The 16,352-nt window shown below is 42.0% G+C and overlaps 1 protein-coding gene across 1 annotated transcript; it reads left to right on the top strand.

Annotated features, from left to right (window-relative positions):
- Positions 1–5,901: 5,901 nt before the first annotated feature.
- srek1ip1 (SREK1-interacting protein 1) lies at positions 5,902–15,217 on the top strand. The gene is made up of 5 exons (XM_061976404.2): positions 5,902–6,041; positions 6,283–6,330; positions 10,095–10,253; positions 10,983–11,055; positions 14,586–15,217. Exons 1-5 carry the CDS (start codon positions 6,029–6,031, stop codon positions 14,827–14,829), a joined length of 537 nt encoding a protein of 178 aa, XP_061832388.1. The 5' UTR covers positions 5,902–6,028; the 3' UTR covers positions 14,830–15,217.
- Positions 15,218–16,352: the final 1,135 nt, after the last annotated feature.

Here is a 16,352-nt window from a genome sequence, read left to right as displayed (position 1 = left end):
TGCGCGTCCCGAACACTAACCAGAGGCAGGTGCGCACAATCTGCCGTCATGGCAACAGAAACAAACTAAACACAAGGTGCTGAAAACACGTGACACAAACATAAACAAACTCTGATCCGGGCAGCGGATCGTAACAGTACCCCCCCCCCTTAAAGGACAGATTCCAGATGTCCCTTGAAACGAAATAAAACTAGAACCCAAAAAACAAGAAACACTTCAAGAGTCCAGGGAGGGCGGAGGGAGGATTTGGTGGTGGGTCGCCAGGCCACGTGTCCCCGAATCCACCGGGGAAGAGTCAGGTGGCGGCGGCGAGTGGAACGCCGCTGCCGCAGGCGAGGCGGGCAACCACGGAAAGGCCACATTCGTGGCTGCCGAGAAGGTGGGCGTGAGTGGCGCCAGAAGTTCAGCAGCCGGAGAGTTCTACGACTACGTCTCGGGTGTCGCTGCTGTTTGCGCCACTGGCGTCCATAAACAAACCTTCGAGTGCGCCGCTTGCGCAGCCAGACCACTCGAGGTCGCTGAGACGAAGACGAGGAGAGAGCAGACGTCGCCGTGGAAACAGGAGGAGCCGACGTCGCCGTGGAAGCAGGAGGAGCCGACGTCGCCGTGGAGGCAGGAGGAGCCGACGTCGCCGTGGAGGCAGGAGGAGCCGACGTCGCCGTGGAGGCAGGAGGAGCCGACGCTGGTGTGGGTACCAGCCGTGGAGCCGACGCTGGTGTGGGTACCAGCCGTGGAGCCGGCGCTGGTGTGGGTACCAGCCGTGGAGCCGGCGCTGGTGTGGGAACCAGCCTTGGAGCCGGGACAGGGGTTGGTCTTGGAGTCGGTGCTGGTGTGAGAACCAGCCTTGGAGCCGGCGCTGGTGTGAGAACCAGCCTTGGAGCCGACGCTGGTGTGAGAACCAGCCTTGGAGCCGGCGCTGGTGTGAGAACCAGCCTTGGAGCCGGCGCTGGTGTGAGAACCAGCCTTGGAGCCAGCGCTGGTGTGAGAACCAGCCTTGGAGCCGGCGCTGGTGTGGGAACCAGCCTTGGAGCCGGCGCTGGTGTGGGAACCAGCCTTGGAGCCGGCGCTGGTGTGGGAACCAGCCTTGGAGCCGGCGCTGGTGTGGGAACCAGCCGAGGAACTTGGCATGGTGGAGCTTGGCGTGGTGGAGGTACTGGAGACGAAGCTTGGTGTGTCAGCCGAGGTGCAGGAACAGGTGCTAGCCGAGGTGCAGCTGGAGGTGGCCTAGCTGGCGGTTGTGGCTTAGCAGGACGAAGGACTGGTGGCGGTGGCCGTGCAGGAGGTTGCGGTTTAGCACGCCGGAAGACTGGTGGCGGTGGCCTTGCAGGAGGTTGCGGTTTAGCACGCCGAAAGACTGGTGGCGGTGGCCGTGCAGGGGGTTGCGGCTTAGCACGCCGAAAAACTGGTGGCGGTGGCCGTGCAGGAGGTTGCGGCTTAGCACGCCGAAGTTGTGCCACCGCACTAGCACAGTTCCCAGTACTAGCCCCCCCCTCAAGACGCGGATACCAGACGCGCTCTTTGCGGTTTGGAACTGTCTTCAAGGGTGGGTGGGGGGAGGTATGGAGGGGGGTATACTCTTCTTCAAATTGTCCAAATTGACTATTATCATCCCCCACTTGAGATTGGGTGGGAGCACAGGGGGAAAAAATATGTGCAGTGGGCGGAGCAATAGTCACTGGGGGCGGAACCAAATTCACTGGAGGTGGAGTCTGAAAATCAGAATGTGACTGACTAGACTTACACTTAATAAAAATGTCCTGATAATGTTTTATCTTGGAATAAAAGTCATTTGGAGGTGGCTGACTGAATGAAGCAGAAGATGGAAAAAAAAATGTTTGCTCAATGATGTCATCGGGAGTGGGCGGAGTTACCTCGTCATTGTTGATGCTGTCCATGTGACTGACAGCCCAATCGGAGAAATGTTTGGCAAAGTGGTCGATTGGGTTGCCAAACATCTGAGGAGGGGAAGTTTGAGCTGCATGTAGCTTGCTTCGGTCCGGGGGAGGAGTTTGCAGGAGCGGCGCGTCTTGGCGGCGAGGGAAAGACCTCCTGGCCGGCTTCCGTCTTTGACGGCGCGCACGGTACTGCGGTGTAGCGGCGATGTCTTCCGACCAGAGGGAATCGATGGGGATAAGAGAGCCTCCAGGTCCCCACATGAGATTCGACCTCTCCTCCGTCGAATAGCGAAGCGTCTCGGCTTCCATCGCTCGCAACACCATGAGCGTACCTTCGTCTAACTCCTCGTTAGCCAGTGCGGGAGAATTGTTTTCTGCTGGCTTCGTACTGAAACGACTGGGTCGCATAGTGATGCGGGTGTGGTTCTCCCAAGGATGCAGACGGCTTCGGACACAGCTTGCAGGTAGGAAAATAATTTATTGAAAATATAAATCGTACGGGGAACGAACAAAAGACGTGCAAATAGCAAAAGGCAAAAACAAAAGGACTAGCGTGGGAGCTAGCAGGCAAAATGGCATAGCGTGAAAAGCTAGCGGGAATCAAAGTTGTCGTTATCTGTTGTATGGGAACAAACTACGAAGCCAGACAGAGTGAGGCCAGAGCAAAGACTAAATAGCCCTCTGATTAGCGCCCGGGCAACAGGTGCGCGTCCCGAACACTAACCAGAGGCAGGTGCGCACAATCTGCCGTCATGGCAACAGAAACAAACTAAACTCAAGGTGCTGAAAACACGTGACACAAACATAAACAAACTCTGATCCGGGCAGCGGATCGTAACAAATTCCCGGTTTTCCCTAAATTCCAGGAATGCCTTCATGCCATTTCTCAATTCAACATGTTACTACTTCAACATTTCTCAACCCGATTTGAAAAATTCCAACACCAACCATTTCAACTCATCCAGACTATTCAAGTTTTTTTTTTACCGTTTTCAATAAAATTCCCGCTTTTCCCGAAATCCCCAATGAAATCAATGGTACATTCCTGAAAGTTCCACAATTCCCACATTTTCCTTCTGATTCAAACCGTTCCAACTTCAAAATATTCAGCCTGTTTGGGAATTGTGTGGTCTCCTTCAACAATTCTAAAAAAAAATTCCAGGATTTCAGTTCGACTTCAGCATTGGATCATTCACACGCAATTCCTTCAGGGAATTGCCTCATCTAGTTACTGTCATGATCTGTGGTTCTGGATCATGTTTTTTGTTATTTTCTGTTAGTTTAAGACTCCACGAGTTCCTGTTTTTGTGCATCCTTGTTTTAGTTTCCATGGCGACTTATTAGTTTCACCTGTCTCATGTGTTCGGGACACGCACCTGCTCTAATCAGAGACTATTATTTAAGCCTGTCTTTGCCAGTTAGTCGGCCTGGCGTCATTGCTTGTGTCATGCAATTGCTCTTTTCATGCCACAGTTTCATGCTCTTTTCATGCCACAGTTTCATGTTTGTTTCTTGCTATGCCATAGCTTATGCTAGTTGTTTACTTTAATTCCATTCTTTTTACCTTTTTGAGAGAAAATAATTAAATATGTTCTTACCTTCACGCCTTGTCCGGAATAGTCCGATTGCTTCCCGGGAGAACAAACCTCGCAGTAAGCTGTGACCCCCACAATATGACAGTTACTATTATTATTTTCATTTACTTGCTTTTTCTTCTTTTATTTTGAAATGTTTTTGTTCTATATTTTATTCAGTTGCTTCAGTAATTTAATTTAAAAGAGCCCTGTTTTTTTTTTTAAATATATTGCGGTTCAATAAAGGAAAAAAAACAAACAAGAGGAAAGAACATCCCTGTTTAATGTATATAGTTAGATTTTTAGGTTTACGGCCCTAGCAATGACTGAAAAGGTGCAAGGAAAAACCCACAGAGGTATTGTTGATTTAAGTCAGTTTTAAGCTTGTGGTTAAGCCCCAGCTAACTAAGGTTAGTAGCATTGGCTGTTATGTTTTAGCAACATTAGTTTGGACAGAATTGGAGATGACGTGATCAAATCAGTGTGTGTGTGTGTGTGTGTGTGTGTGTGGTGGAAGGGGGGGGGGGGGGGGGGGGGGGGTCACATCTGTCAACATTTTCCATCTGCCAGTGCTGCGACTCTCTGGCTGCCTTCAATTAACCTCCTCCTTACCGACCTCAACTGGCTTAACTGGAAAAGCAATCAGGCGCAGGGAAAATATTATTTCTGAAAAGCCCAAGTATGATAATTTGATGCGGTGAAATTACTGCACACAGAAATAGAAACTTTTAAGTGTTAAAAATAATGTGATTGTTGTCTGAGGTGGGGAAAGGTGAAGTCCTCTGGGGGGGTTTGATGGTTTCTGTGGAGCATCACTGCAGCTGGAGAAGGTAGAAAGTAAGTTTTTTTTTTTTTTACTTTAGATGTCATAAAATTCTGTTTCTGTAATATCTAGCGACTATTGTTGACACTTTAGAAAACACTACCATCAAGTTTATGTCCATTTCCAGACATATTTCTATTACATGTATTTTCTGCTCATATTTTGTCTCTCCCATATTAATGACTTACACATGTGTCACGGTCAACTACGCAAATTAGACAACAGCGTTACCCCACCCACCTCCACAAATAGATTGCAGTTCTGTGGGAAACACAGCTGTCTAATGTCTTATTTTTTTTTAAATGAATAAAATACACAGACCAGGGTGTAAGTTCAGCTTTTGGTCAGAGCTGGGATAGACTCCAGCTCCCCTGGAAGAATGGACTGACATGTGGTCATGGCAACATGTGTTTTCCATCCATCCATGCACACGTTTTTGCTTTTTTTCCACCGAGGGCCTCCTACTGAAAAATAAGAGGATGCAGGGGCTACATTGATTTTTTTTTTTTTTTTAATGCTAAAAAAACATGTGTTTATGTATTAAGTCAACACTTTGTGTCTGTCAGCATTTCAGCTGTTTCTGCTTTACTTTTTGATACTCTTTTTGGCTTACTTTTCAAATGTTTTGAAACTTTTTTTTGGTTCAATTATATGTATACAATGTGTTGAGGGCCAATAAAAAAATTAACCACGGGCTGCGAACACTACATATTTTTTTTTTTTATGTGATTTTATCTCAATCTATTGAGGGAAGGTGCTCTGTCCAATGGCTTCTCTATAATTATCAAATTCTATTAAGTTGTAAAATGTTATTGTGTAATAGAAATTATTACATATGAAAAGACGTTCTCTTCTGGGTTATTGTTGCTTCCATTAAAAACGTTATTGTTATCATCAATCAATATTTACCGTCTCTATTATTGTTTGCACCATGTCCTTGCTTCGTATTTGTCACATCCTCTTGTTGACCTCCACTTTTCAGGTCCCTTAGTCTATAATACTGAAAATTGCATCAATAAAATATAAGTGAAGTGAAGTGAAGTGAATTATATTTATATAGCGCTTTTCTCTAGTGACTCAAAGCGCTTTACATAGTGAAACCCAATATCTAAGTTACATTTAAACCAGTGATAAACTTGTTATTTCACATAATCCTTTACCTTATTTCAGTAAAATGAATCTAATGAGTAGATTTGAATATGTTAGGTTTATAACATTTAGCACAAAGGTTGAAATAGAACAAAAGTGGCTAGTATAGTTCTCTAACATTGCATATAACTACTATGGCAATGTATTGTTTTAAATAAAAGGTCAGTATTCACGACTCTTTGTGACTGTTTTTTTTTCTAACAGCATAAGACTGTGCAAGGGTACCTAATGCTGTGGCCTGCCAGTGACCACAATTTGCGAAGCAGTGCGACATCTAGCGTTGAGATTTAGTACGGCAAGACACATATTATCGTGCTTTCTGCTCTTTTGTGGCTGGTGTTTAATATGTTCAACATCCACAGTGTTGTCATCATATATTTATCAGCAATAAAAAGTGCTACAAAGAAATTAATAACACGGATATGAACAAAAAAACGCACGTTTTTCTTGTGTCAAGAGGAGGACACAAATAAGGGAACACATGACGGAAAGAACTTTCTAGCAATTTTTCCTTCCGGTCCTATTTTGAGTGGCGGACGGCAAGACTTGTTTAGCTAGTTTTGCGGTGCTTTGTTCGTCCTACGACAATGGCTGTTCCAGGTAGGTATTATGATTTAAATCATTATGTTTGTGTACAAGTTGACTTTTTATGAGTAAATGTACTCCAAAATTGTGTTCGCTATTGAAGTTGCTTTTACTAGCTTAAACAGTGCTCTCCTTCGGTGTAAGTAGTGGCGCTAATTTTTTTAAACGTAATTTTAACGTATCTAAAATGATTCCCTGCTGTGATGCCTTGTTTAGTTGACACACTCTAAACTCTTATTTTTCAATTATTATCCAGGCCCGAATAAGGACAACATCAGAGCTGGGTGCAAAAAATGTGGATATCGTAAGTAAACATTTTCCTAGCTTTTCTACAATACATTGGGTTTAACTGTCATGTCTTCCTGGTTTGTTTCCTTTAAAAATGTTTCATGCCAATTATTAGGGGTTGAGTTGAGTTTGAGTTCATTTGGAAGATGCATGCATACAACCAGAGGTGCGTAGAGTAGCCAGAAATTGTACTCAAGTAAGAGTACTGTTACTTTAGAGATTTATTACTCAAGTAAAAGTAAGGAGTAGTCACCCAAATATTTAGTTGAGTAAAAGTAAAAAGTATGTTGTGAAAGAACTACTCAAGTACTGAGTAACTGATGAGTAACCTGTTCGTTTAATGATGATGGCAACAAATAATGCACAAAAACATAAAAATAGCAATGAGCAAATTCAGAGCCAGGAATATCTCTTAAGCAACTAAAACAATAATATATATTAAATAATAATAATACATTAACATAAAAAAATGTAAGGCAAATTGAGCCACAATAAGTTAACAGCACCATAGTCTCAGTAGGCAGAGATTACAAAGGAAAATAACAAGTTAGCCTTTACGCAAACCATAAACTGATAGGTGTGGGCTGCACCTGGGAACACACTGTGCACTTTTGATTGGTGTTTCTATGCATGCGTGAGTGTGTGTGTCTCTGTATGTCTATGACGCTGCAGTGCGTTAAAGGGGAACATTATCACCAGACCTATGTAAGCGTTAATATATACCTTGATGTTGCAGAAAAAAGACCATATATTTTTTAACCGATTTCCGAACTCTAAATGGGTGAATTTTGGCGAATTAAACGCCTTTCTATTATTCGCTCATCGGGAAGCAATCCGCCATTTTCTCAAACACATTACAAACACCGAGTCAAATCAGCTCTGTTATTTTCAGTTTTTTTCGACTGTTTTCCGTACCTTGGAGACATCATGCCTCGTCGGTGTGTTGTCAGAGGGTGTAACAACACGAACAGGGACGGATTCAAGTTGCACCAGTGGCCCAAAGATGCGAAAGTGGCAAGAAATTGGATGTTTGTTCCGCACACTTTACCGACGAAAGCTATGCTACGACAGAGATGGCAAGAATGTGTGGATATCCTGCGACACTCAAAGCAGATGCTTTTCCATCGATAAAGTCAAAGAAATCTGCCGCCAGACCCCCATTGAATCTGCCGGAGTGTGTGAGCAATTCAGGGACAAAAGACCTCGGTAGCACGGCAAGCAATGGCGGCAGTTTGTTCCCGCAGACGAGGGAGCTAAACCCCCTGGATGTCTTGGCTCACACCGTCCCTTATGCCACCGAAGATGATCAAGAGAAGAATATCGACCCTAGCTTCCCTGGCCTGCTGACATCAACTCCAAAACTGGACAGATCAGCTTTCAGGAAAAGAGAGCGGATGAGGGTATGTCTACAGAATATATTAATTGATGAAAATTGGGCTGTCTGCACTCTTAAAGTGCATGTTGTTCCCAAATGTATTTCATATGCTGTAAACCTCGTTCATAGTTGTTAGTTTCCTTTAATGCCAAACAAAAACATACCAATCCTCGCTTTCTCCCGTGTCGCTGGCTGTCGTGTCGTTTTCGTCGGTTTCGCTTGCATACGGTTCAAACCGATATGGCTCAATAGCTTCAGTTTCTTCTTCAATATCATTTTCGCTACCTGCCTCCACACTACAACCATCCGTTTCAATACATGCGTAATCTGTTGAATCGCTTAAGCCGCTGAAATCCGAGTCTGAATCCGAGCTAATGTCGCTATAGCTTGCTGTTCTATGCGCCATGTTTGTTTGTGTTGGCATCACTATGTGACGTCACAGGAAAATGGACGGGTGTATATAACGATGGTTAAAATCAGGCACTTTGAAGCTTTTTTAGGGCTATTGCGTGATGGGTAAAATTTTGAAAAAAACTTCGAAAAATAAAATTAGCCACTGGGAACTGATTTTTTTAATGGTTTTAACCCTTCTGAAATTGTGATAATGTTCCCCTTTAATAAATGTCCCCACACGATGTACATTTGACAGTGATTCATAGCAGGGAAGCAAACATCAGCCTACAGTGACAGCCAAAATATCTACTAACGTTACTTACCGCGATGTGCTTCCTCATATTTGATGTTGAGTTCATGTAAGCTTAAGCTTGTTGTTGTTGACCAGGCGGTCATGTGACCGCCTGGCTCTGTTTGATTGGTGAAACGGAGTCAAACATCACCAGTGACTGCATTTGATTGGTGAAACAGAGTCAAACGTCACCAGTGACTGTATTTGATTGGTGAAGCAGAGTCGGACGTCACCAGTGACTGTATTTAAATAAATAAATGATAAATGGGTTGTACTTGTATAGCGCTTTTCTACCTTCAAGGTACTCAAAGCGCTTTGACACTACTTCCACATTTACCCATTCACACACACATTCACACACTGATGGAGGGAGCTGCCATGCAAGGCGCTAACCAGCACCCATCAGGAGCAAGGGTGAAGTGTCTTGCTCAGGACACAACGGACATGACGAGGTTGGTACTAGGTGGGGATTGAACCAGGGACCCTTGGGTCACGCACGGCCACTCTTCCACTGCGCCACGCCGTCCATTTGATTGGTGAAACGCAGGCATGCGATACATCCTACTTTGAAGGTCTGTCTGACAAACCGAAACAAACAAAGCGTGCATTAACAGATCGATAAAAATCAGTAACGAGTAAATAAATAAATGATAAATGGGTTGTACTTGTATAGCGCTTTTCTACCTTCAAGGTACTCAAAGCGCTTTGACACTACTTCCACATTTACCCATTCACACACACATTCACACACTGATGGAGGGAGCTGCCATGCAAGGCGCTACCAGCACCCATCAGGAGCAAGGGTGAAGTGTCTTGCTCAGGACACAACGGACATGACGAGGTTGGTACTAGGTGGGGATTGAACCAGGGACCCTCGGGTCGCGCACAGCCACTTTTCCACTGCGCCACGCTGAATGTAGATAAATGGAGCGGAGTAAAAGTAGCGTTTCTTCTCTATAGATATACTCAAGTAAAAGTATGTTGCATTAAAAGTACTCTTAGAAGTACAATTCATCCCAAAAGTTACTCAAGTAGATGTAACGTAGTAAATGTAGTGCGTTACTAGTACTACCCACCTCTGCATACAACATGATACATCACAATGTCCAGTTTCTCTATTCAACATGTTCGAAAAGTAGTAGGAAGAAGCAGAGTAGGGCTGGGCGATATGGCCTTTTTTTTAATATCTCGATATTTTTAGGCCATGTCACGATACACGATCTATATCTCGATATTTTGCCTTAGCCTTGAATGAACACTTGATGCATATAATCACACCAGTATGATGATTCTATGTGTCTACATTAAAACATTCTTGTTCATACTGCATTAATATATGCTCATTTTTTAAACTTTCATGCAGAGAGGGAAATCACAACTAAGTCAATTTACCAAAACTGTATTTGTTAAACAGTTATTAAGCAGTGGCACAAACATTCATGTCATTTCCAAAACAGAAAGTGCAAGATTGTCAGACATTTTAAAACAAGCTATAAGGGCACTTTTGATGTCACCAAGATGACTTATCAAAACAACACTAAATTAAAGTGTACTTTTTGTACAGAACGCCACTACAATAGCGTTAGATTTGATCGGTGCTAAAAAAGGACCGGATTCGGTACCCATACCTCCATACAATGCATCCATTTGTTTTCTGTACCACTTGTCTACATTAATATCATATATATATTAATTCAAGTCCATACCTCCATGTTTTTAGCGGGCCACTTGACATTTGAGTGCAGAAACTTTGTGAGAGTTGACCCCCAGAAAGACATAGTTCTGGATGTAAGTAGCACCAGCACTGAGGAGAGTGAAGAGGAAGCCCCTCCTGTTCAACGCATTGAGAAGCTGGGCAGAAGCGGGCCGCGCCATGGAGGTAAGACAACATCACCGTAATCACACTTTAAAAGTACCCCTTGATAAGTTGTAAGTGATCTGATAAACATGATGCTTGCCACAGTTGGATTTGGTGCTACCTGTTTGCCCTTGCTCATAAACACATTATAATGGGACTTTCTGTAAATGTAGCTTGTCCTTTCAACTCAGCACATTAGGTGGCGGTTTGCATTGTAACGCTGCCTCTTAACAGACCACACATGCCCCCTACACCCCAACCAATCCCTATACAATATCCTACCCTAATACCCTACTGTGCAATATTACCCTTCGAGTGCAATACGTCCGACACTGATTGTTATTTATTACTCCAGTACTCTTGTCTTGTTCTGTATATTGTACAATATTTTGTATTTCTAGTGTTTTGTATATTGTACAGGATTGCTTATTATTTTTATTGGATAGTAGTCTGTTTATTTCAATTCTTAGTTTTTTCTATATTACCTCTTGTGTAATTTATTTTTACCCCATGTTTGTTCCCACTACCACACCTTAAGTTGGAGTCCTTAATCTCGTTATATGCAAATATAATGACAATAAAGTCCATTCTATTCTTCTATTCTATTCTAACCACAAATAGATTACAGTCCTGTGAGAAACACTGATGTTGTCTGCAATGTGTTGTTGCTTATACTGCTGATTGTTATTTGGTCTATTATTAGTAATTTCTTTTGTTGCCTGTATTTCTGTCTGACTTTCCCTGTGTTAGACTCTCCAGCCGACGATCGTAGAAAAGAGAGGCACAAGCAGAAGAAGAGCAAAGACCGAAAAACAAGAAAGAGGTAGATTAAATTTTTTGCGTCACACAACTACAGTTCTTCTACAATGAATCCGGAAAAGTATTCACAGTGCTCCACTTATTCCACATTTTGTAATGTTGCAGTTTTCAAATGCATACCTGCCAACTACTCCGGTTTTCCCGTAATTAGTACGGTTTTCATCAACCTATTCCGGGTTACGGTTGCAGTGGTAAAAAATACGGTTTTTCATTAATTAAAAAGAAAAAAAAAAGTTTTATTCACGAAATCGCGTAACAACAATGACAATCGACACTGCTTCCCGTAACTTCCTATCGAGCCATTCCGAATGCCATGCGCAAGGCTATTTATAGCACCGCTGCCAAGCACGAGGCACCAGTTGCCATTGTTTCCAAACGAGCGAACGATCATGGAATCAGCCGGAGAAAAATCGCAAACAAGTCTTAAACCGAAAAGAAAACTGCAGTCATTCCGTGAAGAATATTCAAAAGCCTATCCGGGAATAATTATCCGTTCCAAAAAGGGTGAAAACTACGCGAATTGCACCTTGTGCAGACAAGATTTTTCGATCGGACACGGAGGAATTAGCGATGTAAAAGACCACGTTGTTATACTGTTAAAAGTGTTTATACTATTTATGCTTTCAAGTCAAAGTTGAAGAAATCTTGTTAAATGTTGACAGCATAACTACCAAAATACAGAAGTATGTCCTTAATATTTTTGCAGTGCTATTTCTTTTGAAAAGTTAAAATGATTACATTAGAGATGTGATGTGCCACTTTTCAAGTGTCTGATGGCTTAAATTAATTTTCATTAATTTTTCATATTTTGAATTATTTTGAAAGGCTTACAAAAAAACTACATTTGAATTGTAATTCCATGCTATTGACAGGACTATTAATTTTGATGAAGTTAGCTTACCATGTTTACAGTATGATAATTGTGATAGAAATGTGAATTTTAGGCACAGAATATTTTTTACAATTGAACAAGGCAGTAGATTATACAAGCTTGGACAGAAAGTTAATAATGACACCAATTTTTTTTTTTAATGGAATTGTTTAGTACTGTTTTACCATTTGTTTACTGTAAAAAGTGTTTATACTGTTTATCCTTTCAATTAACAAATTGAAGTCTTGTGAAAGGTTGACAGGATAACTGGCATTAACTGTCAAAATAATTTCAAACTATTGAAGTTAGCTTACAGAATAAACATGTCAATCAACCCATATGATTTTTGCTGTAATATTTTTGTTTTGAAAAGCCACTGTGACTGATAGAAAAGTGATGGTTTTAGCAACATTTTAACCTGTCTGAATGCTAATAATCATTTTGCGTCGGGCCTGAACCCCCCACCAGGACTTTGTCCTGGACCTACCGGGGCCTGCGGCCCCTGGACCCTGGCTACTAGGTTTTTCTGATTTCAAAAGTTGGCAGGTATGCAAATGTATTTAAAAAAAACAAACAAGCTGTGTTGTGAAAATGTTTTTTTTTATTTTGCCAATTTATTCAAACTAAAAAAGTATTCACAGCCTTTGCTCAATACTTTGTTGATGCACCTTTGGCTACAATTACAGCCCCAAGTCTTTTTGAATACAATGCTACAAGCGTGGCACACCTACCTTTGGGCAGTTTCACCCACTCCTCTTTGCAGCACATCTCAAGCTCCATCAGGTTGGATGCGAAGCGTTTATTTATCCAGGTTGTCTCTGTACATTGTTGCATTTGTCTTTCCATTCATCCTTACTAGTCTCCCACTTCCTGCTGCTGAAAACCATCCCCACAGCATGATGCTGTCTCCACCATGCTTCACTGTAGGGATGGTACTGGCCTGGTGATGAGCGATGCCTGGTTTCCTCCAAACATGATGCCTTTCTCATGATCTGAGAGTTTTTCCAGGTTCATTTTGGCAAACTTTTTACTAAGAATTGGCTTCCATCTGGCCACTATACCATACAGGCCAGATTGGTAGATTGCTGTGGAGATTGTTGTACTTCTGGAAGGTTCTCCTCTCTTCACAGAAGAATGCTGTAGCTCTGACAGAGTGACCACCGGGTTCTTGGTCACCCCCCTAAATAAACTAAGATGAAGGCAGCAAAGTACAGAGACATCCTGGATGAAAACTAACGCTTCCTATCAAATCTGATAGAACTTAAGAGGTGCATCAAAGAGGAATGGGCAAAACTGCCCAAAGATAGGTGTGCTAAGCTTGTGGCATCGTATTCAAAAAGGCTGTAATTGCTGCCAAAGGTGCATCAACAAAGTATTGATCAAAGGCTGTGAATACCTATATACATGTGATTTTGTTTAGTTTGAATACATTGGCTAAATAAAAAATAAATTTTCACATTGTCATGATGTGGTATTGTCTGTAGAATTTGAGGACGAAAATTAATTTGTTCCATTTCCATGGAATAAGGCTGTAACATAACAAAATGTGGAAAAAGGAATTGCTGTGAATACTTTCCGGATGCACTGTACATGTATGAGCTTTGTAATTGTATTTTTACTTGGAAAAGTGGCGGGTAGGTTCGGTTTTTGTTTGTTGCCTTGCCTGCCTCATTGGAAAAACAACTTTAAATGGTTTCCACAAAACTTTGTAGAGGAGTATTGCATCTGCTAAGGTAGACACCAATATATTGTAATTAGAGATGTCCGATAATGGCTTTTTTGCAGATATTCCGATATTGTCCAACTCTTAATTACCGATTCCGATATCAACCGATACCAATATATACAGTCGTGGAATTAACACATTATTATGCCTAATTTTGTTGTGATGCCCCGCTGGATGCATTAAACAATGTAACAAGGTTTTCCAAAATAAATCAACTCAAGTTATGGAAAAAAATGCCAACATGGCACTGCCATATTTATTATTGAAGTCACAAAGTGCATTATTATTATTATTGGGTAGGGAGTAGCGGGGGGTGTATATTGTAGCGTCCCGAAAGAGTTAGTGCTGCAAGGGGTTCTGGGTATTTGTTCTGTTGTGTTTATGTTGTGTTACGGTACGGATGTTCTCCCGAAATGTGTTTGTCATTCTTGTTTGGTGTGGGTTCACAGTGTGGCGCATGTTTGTAACAGTGTTAAAGTTGTTTATACGGCCACCCTCAGTGTGGCCTGTATGGCTGTTGACCAAGTATGCGTTGCATACTTGGTCAAACCTTAAAGGCAGTGCCTTTAAGGTTTATTGGTGCTCTGTACTTCTCCCTACGTCCGTGTACCACTCCGTACAGCGGCGTTTTAAAAAAAGTCATACATTTTTCTTTTTGAAACCGATACCGATAATTTCCAATATTATATTTTAAAGCATTTATCGGCTGATAATATTGGCAGCGCCGATATTATCGGACATCTCTTATTGTAATTATATATGTAGTTTATCAAAACATGGTGGACATAACTTATTCTCCATTGGTGGTTGTCAACCACTTTTACTGATCATTGTTGCCACCTTTGGAACTGTATTATAGTATTATTCAACTGCAGTATACAACTTAAATTAACTACACTTTTCAAATATAAATATTTAGGGCTCGTTTGCTTCTCAGGTCTTCTTCAGCTTCAAGTGACGATGACGATGAGGCCACTAAAAAGAAAAAGAAGCGCAGCAGGTCCCTTTCCACATCGGATGACGAGGAGCGAAGAAAGAGAAAGAAACTGAAGAGCCACAAGAAGAAAAGTAAGAAGAGTAAACGGGAGCACGGGAAGCATCACAAGAAAAGGCAGAAGAAGAAGAAAGAGGAAAGCTCCTCTTCCTCCTCCTCAGTCTCCAGTGAATCAGACAGTGACTGAGCCGTGTCATGGGCCAGTTTATGTTTTCATTCCAAAGTCTCACAACTCATGGGAACAAAATGTATTAAGTTGCTAGGTGGTGGGTTCAAAGCATTGGAGAAGTATTCTTAAGAAATAGCTTTCTAATATTTTACTGACTTGTGGAAATTATGAAGGCCATCGTGGAAAAGTGTGTAAAAAAGCATAAAACTGTACTGAAAAGGTCATTCTTGTGCTTCTCTGGACAATCGCAGGCCATGCCATGCGTGATATTCTTCAACTGTTACCTTTTGAAGAGTTCTACGCAATTACCACATAGGTTATTTGATGGCGGGACATAACGAATTATATCACAAGTAACTTTTTGTTGTACCTGACCTCAATAGGCAATAAAAAAAACTTGTTTTTTATTTGTTGGTCACTTTTACTAATGTTTTTTTGTATCAACTCAATTAAGATGACAATGACACAAACTTTCTTGATGTTACAACAGCACCATCTTTTGGAAATTTGTAAATATTACATTTGTTAGCAGTGGCAGGCCGTACGTTTCCCACTTAGGCCTTCAGTGATGTCCGACTTCAAAGATTACCTCTCAAAATACCATCATTGATGTCACCACATGACCATTGCTGGAGTAATACTATACAGGAACACATTTACGCCCTACTGGCCATTCATTGGATCACATCAACAGTGTACAAAACGGGTTATTTTCAGCCGCATTTAAAAATCAATTAAAACATATCTTATGTGGTATTGTCAAAATTAAAATTTAAAAAAATCATATTAAAAGTGGGAAAAATCAAATATTTGAACTCACAATTAGTAGGACCTATTCGACGTTGTATAAGCCAGTGGTACCCCTTGTCGGCTTATTCGAGTGGAAATGGCGAGCATTTCATCGCCAGAACAGCTGAGTCAGCTTCCGGGGTTGGCCGACATCGTCTCACAAGATGTAGTTTTTCTTTAAATATCCTTCTTCAAAAATGGCCTCGCAAATAACACTATATTGCCAAAAGTATTTGGCCACCCATCCAAATGATTTAAATCAGGTGTCCTAATCTCCTGGCTCAGCCACAGGTGTATAAAATCAAGCACTTAGGCATGGAGACTGTTTCTACAAACATTTGTGAAAGAATGGTCCGCTCTCAGGAGCTCAGTGATTTCCAGCGTGGAACTGTCATAGGATGCCATCTGTGCAACAAATCCAGTCGTGAAATTTCCTCGCTCCTAAATATTCCAAAGTCAACTGTTGGCTTCATTATAAGAAAATGGAAGAGTTTGGGAACAACAGCAACTCAGCCACCAAGTGGTAGGCCACGTAAACTGACAGAGAGGGGTCAGAGCATGCTGAAGTGCAAAGACTTTCTGCACAGTCAGTTGCTACAGAGCTCCAAACTTCATGTGACCTTCCAATTAGCCCACGTACAGTACGCAGAGAGCTGCATCTAAGCCATACATCACCAAGTCCAATGCAAAGCGTCGGATGCAGTGGTGTAAAGCACGTCGCCACTGGACTCTAGAGCAGTGGAGACGCGTTC

Source organism: Nerophis lumbriciformis, linkage group LG14, assembly GCF_033978685.3.
Source record: "Nerophis lumbriciformis linkage group LG14, RoL_Nlum_v2.1, whole genome shotgun sequence".
NCBI lineage: Eukaryota > Metazoa > Chordata > Actinopteri > Syngnathiformes > Syngnathidae > Nerophis > Nerophis lumbriciformis.
This window is presented reverse-complemented; position numbering and strand designations above follow the sequence as displayed.

What these genes read in the sequence shown, in the direction of transcription:
- srek1ip1 (XM_061976404.2), top strand. An exon ending in GTGCAAAAAATGTGGATATC is followed by an intron (nt 6,331 to 10,094) that starts GTAAGTAAACAT and finishes CCATGTTTTTAG; the next exon opens with CGGGCCACTTGACATTTGAG. An exon ending in GACCGAAAAACAAGAAAGAG is followed by an intron (nt 11,056 to 14,585) that starts GTAGATTAAATT and finishes TTTGCTTCTCAG; the next exon opens with GTCTTCTTCAGCTTCAAGTG.